Source organism: Dipodomys ordii, unplaced genomic scaffold (genome assembly GCF_000151885.1).
Source record: "Dipodomys ordii isolate 6190 unplaced genomic scaffold, Dord_2.0 Scaffold96, whole genome shotgun sequence".
NCBI classification, from domain to species: Eukaryota; Metazoa; Chordata; class Mammalia; order Rodentia; family Heteromyidae; genus Dipodomys; species Dipodomys ordii.
Window position 1 is genome coordinate 7062422 of NW_012267312.1, and position 16002 is coordinate 7078423.

A 16002-nucleotide genomic window follows, 5' to 3' on the forward strand; every position below is an offset into this window, starting at 1 on the left:
GTACAGCCTGCAATCCCAGCTAGGGGGTGTAAGGTTGTGTTAGAGCCCATATGGACAACCTAGAGATCCTATCTCAAAAAGAGGGAAGGGCAAGGTGGTATGGCTCACTGGTAGAACACTTGCCTCAAACGTGAGGTCCTGGGCTTCTCCCCAGAACCTAGGGTCAGAAAACACATGTATGTGTAAGAATTGGCTTCTTTGAGTAAGACTTCAAATCCTATTCTGAGCATAATTCCTCTGGAATCCTCTAGTTTGCTTTGGTTTATAGAGAGTAACTTGTTTGTAAATTACCCATAGGGAATTCATATTGAAAAGAAACCAGTGTGAACAATAATGCTTTGGGAATACATAGGAAACCAAGTACTTCAATTTTCTCTTTCCTCAACAGGTTTATTGCCTTTTAAGAAAATTTTTGTAAAATATAAATACAAAGGCAGAGAATTTACTTACAAAGTTAAAACACAGATTTCAAACATAAACACACAATTCAGAAAATTTTAGTTTTATGTACATTTTTCAAGCAACCTCAACATATTATGTTAGTTTTCAATATTTTACAGGGTACAGAAAAAAATAGCTCAAAGTCTTCTTTAAATAAGAGCATAAAATGTTTAAACATATAAACAATCCGGTTTGATGCGTGAAAAGTAATTTCACAGCTTTTAAATTAGGATATAAAAGTTTCATACAATTAGTTGTTGTGTGTGGACATGGTTTGAATTTATATTACACACTACTGGATTACATCCAATAGCATTTACCTGGCCCAAGCAGGTACTCTGTAAACAAAACATAAAAGTACACTACCACAAATGCCTTCACCGAATTCGCTCCCACAACCAACCACACGGTTCTGAGCACACATTACAGTTTAGGGCCTCTGTCACCAGAGCTTTGTATGAAATTACAAAGTGTGGAGCTCCATTTTTCTCCTTAAGAAAGAAAAGAAACAAATGTTCCAAGTAAAAACAAACATACATATCTCAAAGCACGTGTGCATTGAAAAGTAAAAGAACATTATAATTTTGTAAAAACTGACTTAAAAGTTTAAAAAGAAAACAATGGGTTTCTAAGTTCTTCTGACTGGAGTAATTTCTCTTATATAAAGAAGAGATATTTTCATATGTAATAGTGTCCTTTCTTTACAGAAATAGTCGTATTATGACACATATGCACAAGGATTAACACTATAACACACTGTACACAGTGGGGTGGGGTGGGGGTGGGGCGGGGCTGGTGCGCTCACCAGTAGTCTTCTGAGGTTGAGCCATTGGGGTGGAGCCACTCCATGGTGGAGCCCAGCAGTGTCTGGAGCTCATTTGTGAATTCCACAAGATCTAACAGCTCCTTGCTTTCAGGGTTGAAGGCTTCCAGGTCTTTGGAGCAAGAGAATAAGAGACTTGTAGAAACCTGACGGTAAAACTCCGCCTCTGCGATGGTGACAATTTCCATACTGGGAAAATTGCAGCGGAATATGCGAGAGGACATTTTCAACTTTTTCAGCACATCTGAAAGCAGTAGCCAGTTTCGTGGCCTACAAAATTGAAAGGGGAGTGGCTTAGGTTCCTGGCAGAGTAAAAAGTGCTCCCAATTATTAACTACCATACCCTGACTAGTTGCTAGTGGTTAAGTTTCAATCTGGTTTCCTCCCTGTGTGCTCTTACCCACTGCTGTTCTCATCATACTTATTCTCCCACTGCTGTCCCCTTCAAAGGGGAGGCAGAGTACTTACAGCTGCAAAACTCAGACACATCTGGTTTCAGAGAGAACATTCACTAGGGAAAACCATTGGTACAAGACCCATCACTCTGATTGCTAATGCAAATGAATAAAGTATATCCTGCTCCTCCAGATTTGGCCACAACTCACATGTCTCCCCTGTAATCAGTGAGGGAAGATTAACTCTGAACCCCTACCTCTTCGACCTCTTCTGGGACCCTCACTAAGAGAGCATAAGCATACAATACCATTTCTCCTTTCTTTTCCTACATTTCCACCCCATCAGCCAATTCTTTGGGGGTAGTGACACTGAAGAAAGAAGGTGTTACATTCCTTCTGTTCAACCTGCCACACCTTATGATTCCTGTCACTGGAAAGGCATACATGTTCAAGATAGTGAGTCTTCTGTGAAATTGTAGCTACTGACTTCAATGCCCTCAGGGCTTTAGAGAGTGACTTGAGCCTGTCTTTGGAGAGGGCAGTTTATACCATGCTGTGCCCTATCCACAAGCCTGGTAGATATAGTCAAGCAGATAGGCTTTTTTTTTTTTAAATAAAAGGTCTACCACTTTTTGTGCTGTTTGTGTGGGAGGGGGAAAAATGGGGAGAACGAGGATGAAAGGGGTGATATTCATCAAGAAGCATTGTACTGATAACCTGACTTACAGAATTGAAGTCTCTTTACATCTAAACAGTAAGAGAGAGAGAAAGAAAGAGGAGAGAGAGATGAGAGGGAGAGAAGGAAAAAAGAAAAAGGAAGGGGGGAGAGAAGGAAGGCAGGAAGACAAGAAGGCAGAAAGGCAGGTAGGAAGGCAAGGAAGAAAGAAAGGAAGGCTAAATCTACAATTAATTTACCAAGAAAGGAAGGAAGGAAGGAAGGAAAGAAAAAAAGAAAGAGGAAAGGGGAGGGGGGAGGGGAGGGGAGGGGAGGGGAGAGGGAGGGGAAGGGAAGAGAAAATAATTCAACCTCCCATCCTCATATGCTTAAAGGGTGTTTCTAACTCTTGCCACCCCAAGAGCAGCCATTCTTACCCCTGAGCGACGGATACTTGGATGTTATAACATGGCAAGAGGGGGCTTTCTGAAAACTCAAATTCAAACATGTCACTGTAGGAATCATCATCATCATCCGGGTCTTCTGGTCCTGGGGGGTTTGCTAAAACATCATATCCACTTTCATCGTCTGGTTCTAATGTAGGGCAGACGGGAGAGAGGAATAGGTAAGCTATGGCAGGACTTCAACTTCAATTCATACATCCAACAACAAATAAAGGGGGAACTCTAAGAGGATCCTTTCCCAACTGAGACTTGTTTCTAGTACCCACCACCCACCTTCCTCACCCAGCAGACAGAATGGTTTGTTCCAACTTGCTCCACTCCCCACTGTCCCAACAGTGCTGCTTACCACACACAGAGCTGCCATAAAACTCCCAAGCGCCACTGGAGTCATCTTCAGTTTGACCTTGTAGGTCATTTAAATAATCTACAGAGAAAGAGGGGGGCGGGGGAACAAGATGAAGTTTACCCAAGATCCCATTGGCTTTTTTTCCTACAAATTCATGACCATGGTGGCCATGATGATCCATCAACATCTTTTCACATACAAAACCAAAGTGGCACTATATGTATCTCTTCTCTGATACACTAAACTACTCCTCTTATAAAGTACAAGTTAAGGTAAAATGAAAGTGAGTGGAGAATGAGTTGGTGGCATGCTTTGCCAGCAACTATCTGATAAAAGGAATTTAACTCCCAAACCAGTACACTTATGAAGATTTGGGCTACTGCTTGAAGGATCCGGTAATGCCCAGAGCTTAGAAGACAGGATATCCTATGACCAAACACCACAGAACTGCCAAGCAAGTTTAAGAATGGGAAGCTCAGGTTGCTTCATGTGGACTTGTGGTATAGGTGCAAACTGCATTGATCGAAAATGCAAACACCCATTAGAAATCTTTTAAAACATTATCATGAAGAGACCAACTAGCTTCACACAAAAAGTCTATACCACACAAAAAGTCAAATTGTCCTAAAGTAGGAGTGGGGGAATGACCAGGCTGTATAAGGCTACAAAATCATTTAGCGCCTGAAGGGACAGACATGGTTTCTTCTTGTGGGCTGCCAGAGAACTGACTGCCAGTATTCATCACAGGCTGGGTAAGAACTCTGCCACAGAGATACACACCCACACCCACACCCTAACCTCCAATCTAAGTTGCTCCAGTCAGTTAAACTTTTGGATAAGACTGTTCCCTGGATGTTGTCTTACCTGTTAAAAACTTTTCCATAAGTTCGCTGTGGGTCATTTTCATGATGGTTCTACCTGAGTAAGTAGCCAAAGTAGGATCAGCACCATAGGAAAGAAGCAAGCGGACAATCTCCAAGTGATCATTCTCCACAGCATCATGCAGAGGCCTGGGAAGAGATGCACAACAGCGTTAAGTTTGAGCTGGTGGCCTGGTGCAGTAATAGACACAAATGGAGTCTATGGGTACCACGTATACCGAGCTCCTGAGTGTACCATTTCTCTCAGATGTCCTTTGTGGACAGGAGGGCAGTGACAGGTGCAGGGTCAAGCACCCCAGCACTCGGCGATCTGGACACCTAACACTACAGGACAGGTGAAGGGAATTTTCAGGCTCAAGTCCCAAAGCCACATTCATCTTATTCCTGGTCCTTAAGGAGGAACTTGACTATAAAATGAAAGTATTTTCAATGAACTTAAGTAGGTAGTAACAGATCACGAAAAGGGAACTTACAGGGAGTAGACATTTCATAATTATGGAAGTCAGTGGAATAAGCGGGGGGGGGAGTGAGGTGTGGGGGGAAGCAAGCAACTTCTGATCTTATTTGTTTTTATGTCAGTTGTGAGGCTTGAACTCAAGGCCTGGGCTGGCTTGGAACCGTGATCCTCAGATCTCAGCCTCCTGAGTAAGTAGGGTTATAGGTGTGAGCCACTGGTGCTTGGCACCTCTGATTTCTTGAAGAGAAGAAACTAGGTATGAAAGATTTGAGTGGCCCCCATTCCAGAACCCCACACAAATCCATAATAACCTTCTGCCTGGAAGCCTCTGCAAAGAGCACACCCGAACGAACCCCTTTTTGCATAGCTCCATCCCAAGGTAATACTGTTAGCAAAGCATGAAAGACCCAAAACATTTCCATTTAGCTATTCTCACAACCATTAGGATTCTCCTAACCTTCTCCTAACTGTTAAGTTCCCCTTGCTGGCATCCTCTCACACACCAGGAAAAATGTGTATGCTGATTTGGATGGGGTCTCTAACAGTAAAGTTGGCCCACTGAATTCCTGGGACTTTCAGTTCACTGTTTAAAATACAACGGTGACTTCATAGATGACCATCTAGAGGCCTAAAAAGGCAATGGTCCTTTCAGAGGAACACTGCAGGACTGGCTCAGATTGGGTGGGAACTTTGCCAGCAAGGTCTGTGTTGGAACATTCTAGAACTGAGTTAGTTCACTCTTTCTTCCTGGGGTTCCCACATACCCGAGATCTCCTGGCCCCAGCATGGCCCTGCTGAGAGCAAGATTCCACTGACCTTGTTCCATCCTGAGCACTGCAGTTGACATCAGCGCCATATTCAAGGAGGTGGCGAACAATGTTGAGCCACCCCCTAGCACAAGCTTCATGCAGGGCACAGTAACCTGCGTTGTCACGATGATTCACATCGCAAATCTTGTTCTCCAGGCAGTACAAGACCACTTCCTGCAAGGAGGGGACAGGAAACCATCAGATCACCACACGGTGACATCATGAGCGGGACTTCTTCATATGGTTCTAAACATATATCCTCAGACACCAACAGCCAGCAAATGCCTTAGGGATGGACACGGAACGTAAAAGGCTTGTTGATAGGGACAGGGCTCTGCAGGTTGGGGACTGTGTTTTGAAAGCTGACATGCGGCCCCAGCTGACTGGCCCTGAGTAAGTTATGCTTCAACTTGTCCCAACCTCCTCTCTACTCTAGGGAACTCCCAGAGCCCACACAAAGCTGTTGAGAGGGTACAAGTTGAGAGCTTGTACCTGGCACAGGGTGGAAAGAGGAATTTGGCTATAGCTATTTCAAAGGACCAGAGCATTCTCACTTCATGAGGTCATTCAGTAAGTAGTAGTAGAGGATGATACAGGTTTAGATCAAGGGAGGGACACCAGTGGCAGGTGAGGGACTGAATGAGCCAAAGAACCATCCTCAATTAAGAGTAGACGAACCCTTGCAAAGTCCAGGAGCTGAAGCCTGGGCTGCAAGACTTGTGTGATTCCTAGGGTTCACATGTTTTTTTTATATACCAAATAATAACATCACCAAATACGATACTGAAGAGAACTAGGGATGTAACTCAAGGGTAGAGCCCTTGGCCTGCAAAGGTATCTAGATTCCATCCCCAGGATGGAAAAAGGAAAAGGAAAGACAACAGCACTCATGTTGGGGCTGAATCAATAGAATAGCCTCATAATAATGACAGAAAACCAATAGACTACATCTTTTGACCTACACATCGTAAGAACAACATGAAACAAGCCTACCCTGCTCCCTTTGTAGAACGTGTTGTGTCAACAGTGCACAGAACCACTGTTATTAATCTTATTTCTTTAGCGTGCTAAAATATTAATATGAACTGCTCCCGTAAGCAGAACAGTAATTTATTCAATGTTTTATTACCTTGATTAAGAAAGTTTTCAAACACACAGCACAGTATCTGCCACTAGAAAACAAGCAACACCATTTGCCTCTTGAGTCGCGCCCAGCAGAGAGCTACTGGGTTCCCAGACAACAGGATGGGTAGAGTGTGGGTGGCCCACCAGGGAAAAGGGGCATCCCAGTGGCCATCCTTCCTGACAACTCTTAGGTAATTCATCAATTAGATCTAAAATAGGGCTTTCTCTGGCCACCCCAGAGAAATGCAGTGCTTCTGAGAAACCCATGCCCTTTTCTAGGAAGGTTCAGTCAAAGGTGCGCATTCACCTGGTTTTCTAACTAGAATGTTCTATATCCCCCCCCCGCCCCCATGAACCTTAAAGCTGCATGCCAGTAAAACCTGGTTGGCCAAACCCTGTAGTTTCAGATCTGCGGCAGCTGCCTTCCAAAACAAGGGAAGGAAGAGCGAAGGCATGCCCACAGTGCTTCTTCCTTCAGGTCCTAACCTGCAAGAAATCTCACAATCCTCTGCGCCCCCAGGCCACCTGCCCTGAGCACCGGTATCCAGGATACCGCATGAAGCCGCTGCTCTTTTCACAGGCCCTCACTAGCCAGACTCGAGTGGACGGCTTCAAGCTAATGAGTTGTGTGCCCCAGCCAGGGAGAAACCCTGTCACGTGACTCTGGGATCAGCTCTAAAGCACCACCAGACTGCTGTGCACAGATCAATTTACTCGGATCCCGAAGGCCTGCCTGGTGTCCTCTCAACCCAGGGTTTATTTGTTCTGACAATTATGGCCCTCACCTGGGAAACTTCATTGCTGCTAGGGCTGATGTGAGGGAACCTAGAAATGAAAGGATGTCAAAGCACCAAGAGTCAGTCAACTCTCTCTTCTCCTGGAGAAATGGCACAAGGGGCAGGAATAACCCCACAACCAGGTAAGACGCTTTGCCATGGTCCGGCTTAACTCAGCTGCATTGCTAACACTTGACTCATTCCTTGCAAGCCCCCCTCCCAGCAGGGAATGTCACAATTGATTCCCCAGTGGCCTAGGAGACAGCATGCAAAAACAGTGGGCGGCCTGGCATGTAACACTTGGAGAAATTGAGGCCCAGATTGGTTAAAGTTCCTCAAGCCAAGTGAAGTTTGGTGCCGGCTCTGCTGGGGGGATTCAAAGGGCCCCAGGAGGGCTCTGGCTGGAGGGGTTTTGATCCAGCTGTGGGCAATCATCCATCGGATGCTCTCTTTGGGGATCAAGTGGGCTGAATACACTCTTCTTTGCTGTCACCATCAAAGACACTGGTGAAGATGTGCCACCCACCTCACAGATTTCCTGGTGTATTTCCTATGCCAGAAATGGGAGCGTTTGAAGGGCACCCCAACCATTCCCAAACAAAAATCAAACTGTTTTTCTTGGACAATTCTCTGTTAAGCAGCTATAAGCCCAATGCCATTAACTGCAAAATGTAACCATAAAGGCCATAAACCCGACATTGTTAATTAATTAAATGCCTCATTAACTTTTTTAAAAACATGATTTATTCAATTCATAGAAAATTTAACCATCACCACTAAATGCACAAGCATGTGGTTGCACACTGACAATTTAGCGTCAGAAACAGAAGCCTCTTTAACAGGAGGGGAAGGTGAGGGTGGCTGGGCATCTGGTTCAGGCACATCTGAAGAGAGATGTTTTAAGCCTTCATGAGTAACAGGAAACAAAGCTCAGACAGGGATACTTTTTTATGGCCGTGGTATCTTTAGCCAAACAGGAAACAATGGCAAAGCCTAACTTCTGGAAAACTCTTCTCGAAAGCTATGCATTCAATGGCACAGGCAAATAGGGAAGGCACATTGTCCTTTAAAAGGTTTGGATTGCCACACTGAATGGCCCCCCATACCAACATTTTAAATTCTACTTAAAGAAATCCCAGGAAGTTGGATTTGCAGAGAAAAGCTTTATCAAGTAGTTAAAACATTCTGCAGGGAAACTGCTGACCTGTGTAATTTACATTTGAAAGAGTTGGGGGGGGGATGGGATGAAGAAAGTCATTCTTTTTCTTTTTTCTCCCCTAAGTGGGGGTCTAGGGCCTTGAACTCAGGGCCTGGGCACTATCCCTGAGCTTTTTTGTTTGTTTGTTTGTTTTGCTCAAGGATAGGGCTTTACTACTTGAGCCACAGCTCCACTTTCAACTTTTTAATCATTAGTTGAAGATCCTTAGACCTCAGCCTTCTGAGTAGCTAAGATTATATAGGCTTGAGCCAAAGACTTTTAACTTAAAAAAGAGTGGGATCAAGTGTTCCTTGGTTCAGGCTTCAGATCCACCATCTGGGTTTCTTATGAGGACTCACCAGGTCTGGGGGTATGGGTGAATGTAGGAGGTCTCCTAACTCTTGCCTTCTCTGGTCATAAAGTCGTGAGTTGGGTAGAAACATACCAAGATCAAAGGCCAGACTGACAGAAGAGCTTGCCCACCCTCTAGGAGGTCCTTCCTCCCTCTCCTCAGAACTCCAGAACTTACTGGACATCAGTGCTGGACAGCCCTGCTGCTTGAGAGGAGAAATGCCTCCAGTCCACCTTGTTCTCCTAGGTAGTAGCTGCTGCTCTCAGCTAGTGCGGAAACAACCGGCTGCCACTTGGAGTTGATCCACAAATAACCAAGCTAATTCCTAAATTCGTCCAGTGAGTCTCTCCAAAATAATCCAGTGATCGCAAAAGGGCATGTTGGCTCAAACAAACAAGAGCGTGTAGAACCCAAAACACACTCCTAGTCTCAGAGGTAAGACTTGACTTCAAATTCCTACCTCACAGCCATGCCTCGGGGCTGAACTCAGGGTCAAGGGGAGAAAGCCAGAGGCTCAGGCATCCCACCAGGAAGAGACACAATGGGCAAGCAGTAGTCAAGGCATGTGGGAGCCAGGGCTCCTGACAAACACTACCAGCCCTAGCTTTGGCACAGGCCAGCCTGGGCCCTCCACTGTGGTGCTCCTCAGATTCATACCTCCACACTCACCTTTCTGTTTTCACCAGCCAACTTCTAGGGGGCTGATGCCAGCATTAAAAAAAAAAATGCCATTTCCTTGTGGGCTATTACATCACTATTTCAACTGACAAATAGGGGGGGGGGGGGGGGGGGGGGAGGGGGAGGAGCTGCTGGAGCAGGGGCAGAAGGAGGCATCTACTAGCTCTAGACAGGTTGAGGTTTGGAATGGCAATCCTGCCTCGAACGGATACACTGTGTATGTATAGTACTAGTACTGGTTAGTCACCAAGAGTGAAGTGAATCAGAGTTTAGAAGTAGCACACAGTAGGAGCTCTCCTGGTCACAGCACAAGCAACACCACAGAAGAGTTAATCGAGTCTCTCTCCCTTGCTAATCAGAATCCAAACAGGCTCATTAAAATTCTCCCAGGTGCCAAGGCCTGGGTTATGTCAGCCTTACTATCAGAGATAAGCTGCAGCCGCTTACCTGCCTCAACATGAACTCAACACCAGAGACAGCAACCAGAGTGGGACTCACACAAACAGCATCCCCCGATGTGCAGGGAGTAAACTCTGCTCCCTCTGTCCTTCCTTGCCCTAAATCAGCCAGTCCTCACCATCCACACACACACCCCAAACCTGGAGAAGCAGCTACTGGCTGTCCAAACCTGCAGCAAACCCCTGGCACACGCACCTCATAGCCCAGCCGGGCTGCCCGCTGCAGGAGGGTCTCGCCGGCATTCTTGTTCACAATTAGCCTCCGCGCCTCTGGTGGCATGGGGCGAGACTGGGTGGCCTCTTGAGGGGAATTGGAGCGTGGCAGCTGTGTGGCCTGGGAGGCTGGTAGCAACTGTTGCAAGCGATCGAAAGGCTTGGGCTCCTGCTTGGCTGGTGACAAATCGTAATCTGAACTGGGCTCCGGCCTCTTTCTGAATCTCCGGACAGTCACCTGTCATAAGATCAAACGGTGTATTGTTAAGGCTGGGTCCCTTTCAATACCTTTTTTTTCCTCTTCCCTGAGTGACAAAAGCATGTAGAGAAAGACACCTTTTCTTCCCACCCCCCACCCCCATCACGTTTTGTTGGAAGGGGTAGGCTGTCAGGGCCTCGAGGAGTCCTGGAAAAGGAGGGTTCTGCCCCCCCCCCCAAGAACAGGCCAGAGAGGAGGAGCATGGTTTGGGAGGTACCTTGCCGTCGGTGTTTTCCACGTAGTATTCCCCTGTGATTGGCAAGCCCCGCCTGGATTCTTGAGGTACCAAGTGCTTGGTTTTGCACAGTCTCTTCCCGGATGGCTTCTCGCTGTTGTCCGTGTATTTCTGCAGCAGGGAGGCAGCCTGGCAATCCTCTTCTTCGTCTGTGCACAGCACATCTGTCTTCTGGCTTTCTTTAATTTTCTGCTGTTTGGCAGGCGGCCTCGAGGCTGGCGTGCAGCTTGGCTGAGTCTGCTTTTTGCCGCTTGCATTGGTGGATGAAAGGCTCTTTATGGGCGGAGAGCCGGAGAACACAGGCAAGCCTAAATGGGGGGGGGGGGGGCGGGGGGGGGGGGGGGGGGGGAGGGGAGAAGAAGCAGGCGTTACACAGTTGTAGCCAGTGCAGGAAGAAAAGCCCCATTGTTAGCACTGATCACTGGAGCTTCAGTTTTTAAAGATATACCAATTATGTTTTCAAAGCATTAATATTTTAATTATCCCCCATTCAAATGGCAAATAGGTTAACCCACAAAATGCCAAGTGGCAAGTTTCTTCAAAGGGCCAGGACAAGAGGACAGAAGCCAGCTCTTCCTGCTCTCCCGACCACTGGGCCTGGTGGTCATCAGGACCTGGAGACAGCCTGAGGCTTGGGAGGCCAGGAAGGAAGTGGGGAGGACTTGGTGGCCGGAGTGTCTGTCACATCCTAGTCAAGAGTCAACTTCCAAGGCCCAGATCCCCACACCAGAGCCCTTCCTGCCCTCCAGCAGCGAGACTGGCCTCTGCGTACCTTGGTCATTGTCACTGGCTTTGAGGGACTCTTCAGACCAGCCTCTGTTGCCTTTGGCCTCTGCCCTTTTCCTGCCAGGTTTCTCTTCAGTGAGGTTATTCCCCTGGGCTGTGACCTCAGGCTGAACTGCCTGGGTCACTTCCTTCCTGCTTTGGCGGCCAGGTTTGCTCTCTGCTGCTGACACCTGCTGCTCCCACCGTTCTCTAAGGTGTAGCAGGTGGCGTTGCTTTTTAGGATGGAGCCCTGTTAATTCAATGCACACCTTCAGGTTGGTCAGCTCACTATAATGTGGGTCTTCTAAGTGGTTAGAGGAACTGTTTGTCATTTCCCTCTCAGGCCAGTCATCTAATGGAGAAATAACTACAAATTAATCAAAAAGCCCCCTGGGGGGGAACAAACTGTCTTAATACATCACTAATGGGGGGAGGGGGGGGAAGGGGAGGGGCGTGGCCACATTCGCTTGTCAAGCAGGTGGCCTGTTTGTCTTGGGCCACCCCCCACCCCTGGGCTTTGGAAGGGAGGGGAGATGGGAGCAGAGTGGGAATTGAAGTGCCCCCTTGGCTCCCCTCCCCACTGCCTACAGGGGCAGCACACCCGCACATCCACACCTCCTGTCTATGCACCCGCCCGCCCGCAGCGGCTGCATGCACAGGCCTCCCGAGCAAGCAGCTAAAGCGCACACCCAAGCCAACTGAGCTCACCTTTGGAGACCCGTCTTCGCTTGGCTTTCAGCAGAGGGTCTTCTGGCAGCTCTTCCACAGCAGTCTCAGTGTGGCTGCTATCACCTGAGACTTTGCGCTTCCTGTCTAGCCGGAGGGCGGGACTGTGCGGCATGTCCGCAGCCACCTGGTCAGTGGGCAGCTCACTCCCAGGCGTCCTCTCCACGAAGTACTTCTCCACAGGGAGATCTTTGTCCTCTGGGGCTTCAAAGGAATCGTGTTTGTTTCCAGAACTGTACTCGCCTGAGGGGAGGGGAAGACAAGAATACAAAAGTGAAGGAACGCCCAAGGTGATCAGGGAGCCACTGGTGCCGGTGTGCACACGCGCGCGGCTCCTTCATAGCTCCCAGGAACGGATTTTTCTAAAGGAAGGGCTGGGCTGAAGCCATTCGGCAAGTGCAGCAGGAAGCCAGGCGTAGGCCATGCTCCCACCTTTTTGTAGCTGGGGCATGAGGGGACCCAGAAAGGAGCCGAGGCACCCGAACTCTTTAAAGCACTCTAGGCCTCTCTCAGCAGCAATGTCCAACCATGCTGGGCTGACCTAAAAATCTCTATGGAAACATTTGCTGAGGTCATTATTTTGAAATACACGGGAGGAAGATACAGGAAGAGGACCAAATAGCTCTAAAATGGCATCTACACCAAGGTACCACTTGTGTCCACTGGGGAGATGATGAAGAAAGAGAGGTGAGGTGGTGTGGCAAAAACAGGAGGGTGCTGGGGGGGGGGGAGGGCCTGGCATAGCAGAGGCAGGGATTCCTAGTTCACGTTCAAGTTCACAGACAACTTCAAAGGGTTTACGCTCATGCTACACACTGAAATGCCTATCACTGAATCAAGGGACTGTTCCTATTTCCTGTCCAAAACAGGGGCCCCTCCAACGGGGGACTCTGGTTGGTCACCCCACCAGGTGGGCCCCGTTCCTCACATGTAAGCACTCACAGACAAGACCTCACCCCCTTTCGTAGCTGTTGGTGTCTTTTGTAGCCAAGTTAGAGCTTTGCAAAACTGCTAGATGCAGCACCCCCCACCCTCTCCACTGTGGGCTGCTTCTGTTCCCTGTACTCACAGGGGAAGGGGGGGGGTGGCGGCACAGCAGCTGCAGGCACCTGTTCTTTCAATCATCCAAACCCAACATCATCCCCTAAGAAACAAATAGCTCACCAACTTCTCTGCTAATCACATTTTCTCCCAATATGCGATGAAATATAAATGACAACTCTGCAACAACCCACTGCAAGGTTCAGTGTTCATCCTTGGTCCCCTAAAATGACCCTGGCAGCCTAGATCACCTCATGGTAAAGGGTGCTGCCAAAGGAGGCTTCTAGATGAGCTAAGCATATGCCTCCTTCCAGTGCCACAGGAACACTGGACCAGCTCCCTCATGCCCTGTCCTTCTCTCCAGGGGTCACCCCCCCAGCATTTAGAAGTGGTCAGCTGCGAGTGTCACCTTAAGACATGTAAGACTTCCATCTCTTCTCACCCAGGAATGTCAACCCACCCCTCCCCTTCTCATGATGGTGCACCATATGGATAAAGAAGAGCCTAGCAGGGGCTGGGAAGGTGGCTCAGTGGTAAGATTGCTTGCCTTGTATGCATGAGGCCCTGGGTTCGATTCCTCAGCACCACATAAGCAGAAAAAGCCAGAAGTGGCACTGTGTCTCAAGTGGTAGAACGCTAACCTTGAGCTGAAGAGCTCAGGGATGGCACCCAGACCCAGAGTTCAGGCCCCACGACCGACAAAAAAAAAAAAGAAGAGCCTAGCAACCAGGCCCCTCCTGAAAAGTGCCACCATGGAGAGCTGTGGGTACACCTGACCCAAGGACTTTGGCCAAGGCAGGCTCCCTCTTGCAGCAGAGGGAGCATACACCCAAAAACATGCGGGCTGCAGACACCTCTGCTCACATGAATGCAGAAGGCAAGTCGCTGCACTCACTCAGCTTGATGGAAAGAGTGGATTGCCTTGTTACTTTGGGAAGTAACAGTACTACTTTACAAACTCAGCTCCCTTCAGCTTGAAGACCAGAATAGTCCACTCAGCTGCCCCACTCAGGCAAAGGAAAGGGCCACAGAAGGCTAAGAAAGATCCTTCAAATCTGAATTCACTTCTGTAGTTTAAACTTTGAAATATCAGTCTCCCCCACCCCACTGCCACCCTGTCCCCTCTCCAACCTGAGTGTTCTTTCTTTTGTTCACTTCATTTTATACATGAACTCCAGGTCACATGTATTTGTCTAAGGCATTGGGGGAAGGAATTTGTATGACCCACAAGAAAAGCATTTGGAAGAGGTGAAGCACCTGTTTTGTTCTTCCATGCTGAAAGAGCACCTCTCCAAGACCCCTGATCTTGCTACCTGTGTCTCTTCTGGGGTTTCACCTCCGGGAAAGGCTGGCTTGTTATGGGAAGGCCTGATTTCACACCCTGTTCACAAGGAGGCTGGAGAACAGGGCTGGGGAACCCTGTACACCATTCCATGTTCAGCTGTGCCTGGGAGGCTGTTGCTCACTGTATGTGCTCAGTCCCTTTCTCTCTCATGCTGAGATACCCCAGGGATGAATGCCTGTGGTTCCATCAGATTCCATCCAATTCCCTTCATCTAAGGTCCCCAAGGCTTTATATGAAGGCAACCATGAGCCATCAAAGCTCCTGAAGAACAAACACCCATCCTGGCTCTAGCTACATTCCTGCAGGCTCTGACTTAGACCTCCTTAAAAGAGGTCTGTCCAATCTCTAGCTGCTACAGGATTGCTTGGAAAGCAAGGAACTCATCACTGCTGCTACCCCTGCCCTTCCTCATGCTGTTCAGGGTGGAACACTTGCTCCCTGTAGCATGGTCATCTGCCTTACAGCACATGCATACCATAGTTTACCATGGTTATGCCAGTGTAACTCAAAGAGGCATCACCATGGCAACATTTACATGTCACCATAGCAACAAAGCAACTTTGCCACTGTTGGCCACTGTCACAGCCATGCCCAGTGAGTCCTAAATACCATGGCAGAATTTGGAGGGTCAGGGAGGAATTCAAGTCCCTTCTGCAGGTAGCTCTATCTCCTGCATGGGTGGGCTTTGATACTGTTTAGCCTCTTTATAACCAAGACTTTGGCACTTCTCTGTTCCAAATTAAAAGTGGTTCATAAAGCTTGTGAGAAACTTCCTTAGCCAAGAAGTCCTGTCCAGCCATTCCTCCCAACTCCTGCTCAGACATTGCCAATGATCAGATTCTATGGCTACCAAGTGGCTGGCAAGGGACACAGATGGCCACTTGTGTTCAGAGAGAAAAAGAAGAGGGGGGAGGAGGGGGAAAGGGGCCAGTGCTTCCTTGTCTTTCCACATCTTCAAAGTGTACAGTTCATACCAATGAACTTTCAAGTTGAAGAGCCTCCTAACTCATTCGCTCAACTTCTAAAATAAAAATTTAACTCAGGAGCCAGGTGCAGTGGCTCACATCTGTAACCTCAGCTACTTGGGTGGCAGAGATCAGGTGGATCACAGTTAGTCATTCAGTAACAAAAAGTTACTGAAGCTCCATCTCAACAAACAAAGTGGATGTGGTATGCACTTATAATCCCCAGCTACTTGGGAGGCATAGGTAGGAGGATAGTGGTCTAGGTCAAAAACCAAGACCACACTTGAAAGGACTGGGGCTGTGACGCAGGTAGACCTAGAAAACCCCATTACTGCCAGGCACCGGTGGCTCATGCCTGTAATCTTAGCTACTTAGGAGGCTGAGTTCTGAGGATCGCGATTCAAAGCCAGCCTGGGCAGGGAAGTCCATGAGACTCATCTCCAATTAACCACCAGAAAACCAGAAGTGGCTCAAGTGGTAGAGCACTCTCTTTGAGCTGAAGAGCTCAGGGACAGCGCCCAGGCCCAGAGTGCAAGCCTCATGACCAACAACAACTTAAGGAAAGAAAGAAGGGAGGGAGGGAGGGAGGGAGGGA

The 16002-nt window shown here is 48.0% G+C and overlaps 1 protein-coding gene across 4 annotated transcripts in view; it reads right to left on the reverse strand.

Moving 5' to 3' along the window:
• Window positions 1-364: 364 nt before the first annotated feature.
• Window positions 365-16002, reverse strand: part of Bcor (BCL6 corepressor) — a 44520-nt gene continuing 28882 nt past the window's right edge. For 2 of the 4 annotated variants that reach the window (XM_013026759.1, XM_013026758.1), the window contains 9 exons: window positions 12039-12299; window positions 11338-11580; window positions 10548-10873; window positions 10055-10309; window positions 5279-5445; window positions 3989-4134; window positions 3125-3202; window positions 2752-2908; window positions 365-1534 (listed from right to left, as the gene is read on the reverse strand). In XM_013026759.1, coding sequence (XP_012882213.1) covers window positions 1243-1534; window positions 2752-2908; window positions 3125-3202; window positions 3989-4134; window positions 5279-5445; window positions 10055-10309; window positions 10548-10873; window positions 11338-11580; window positions 12039-12299 — 1925 coding nt within the window. In that variant the 3' untranslated portion in view covers window positions 365-1242. Of the gene's footprint in view, window positions 1535-2751; window positions 2909-3124; window positions 3203-3988; window positions 4135-5278; window positions 5446-10054; window positions 10310-10547; window positions 10874-11337; window positions 11683-12038; window positions 12300-16002 lie in introns of all 4 variants that reach the window. The other 2 variants (XM_013026755.1, XM_013026756.1) reach the window with 2 other exon arrangements.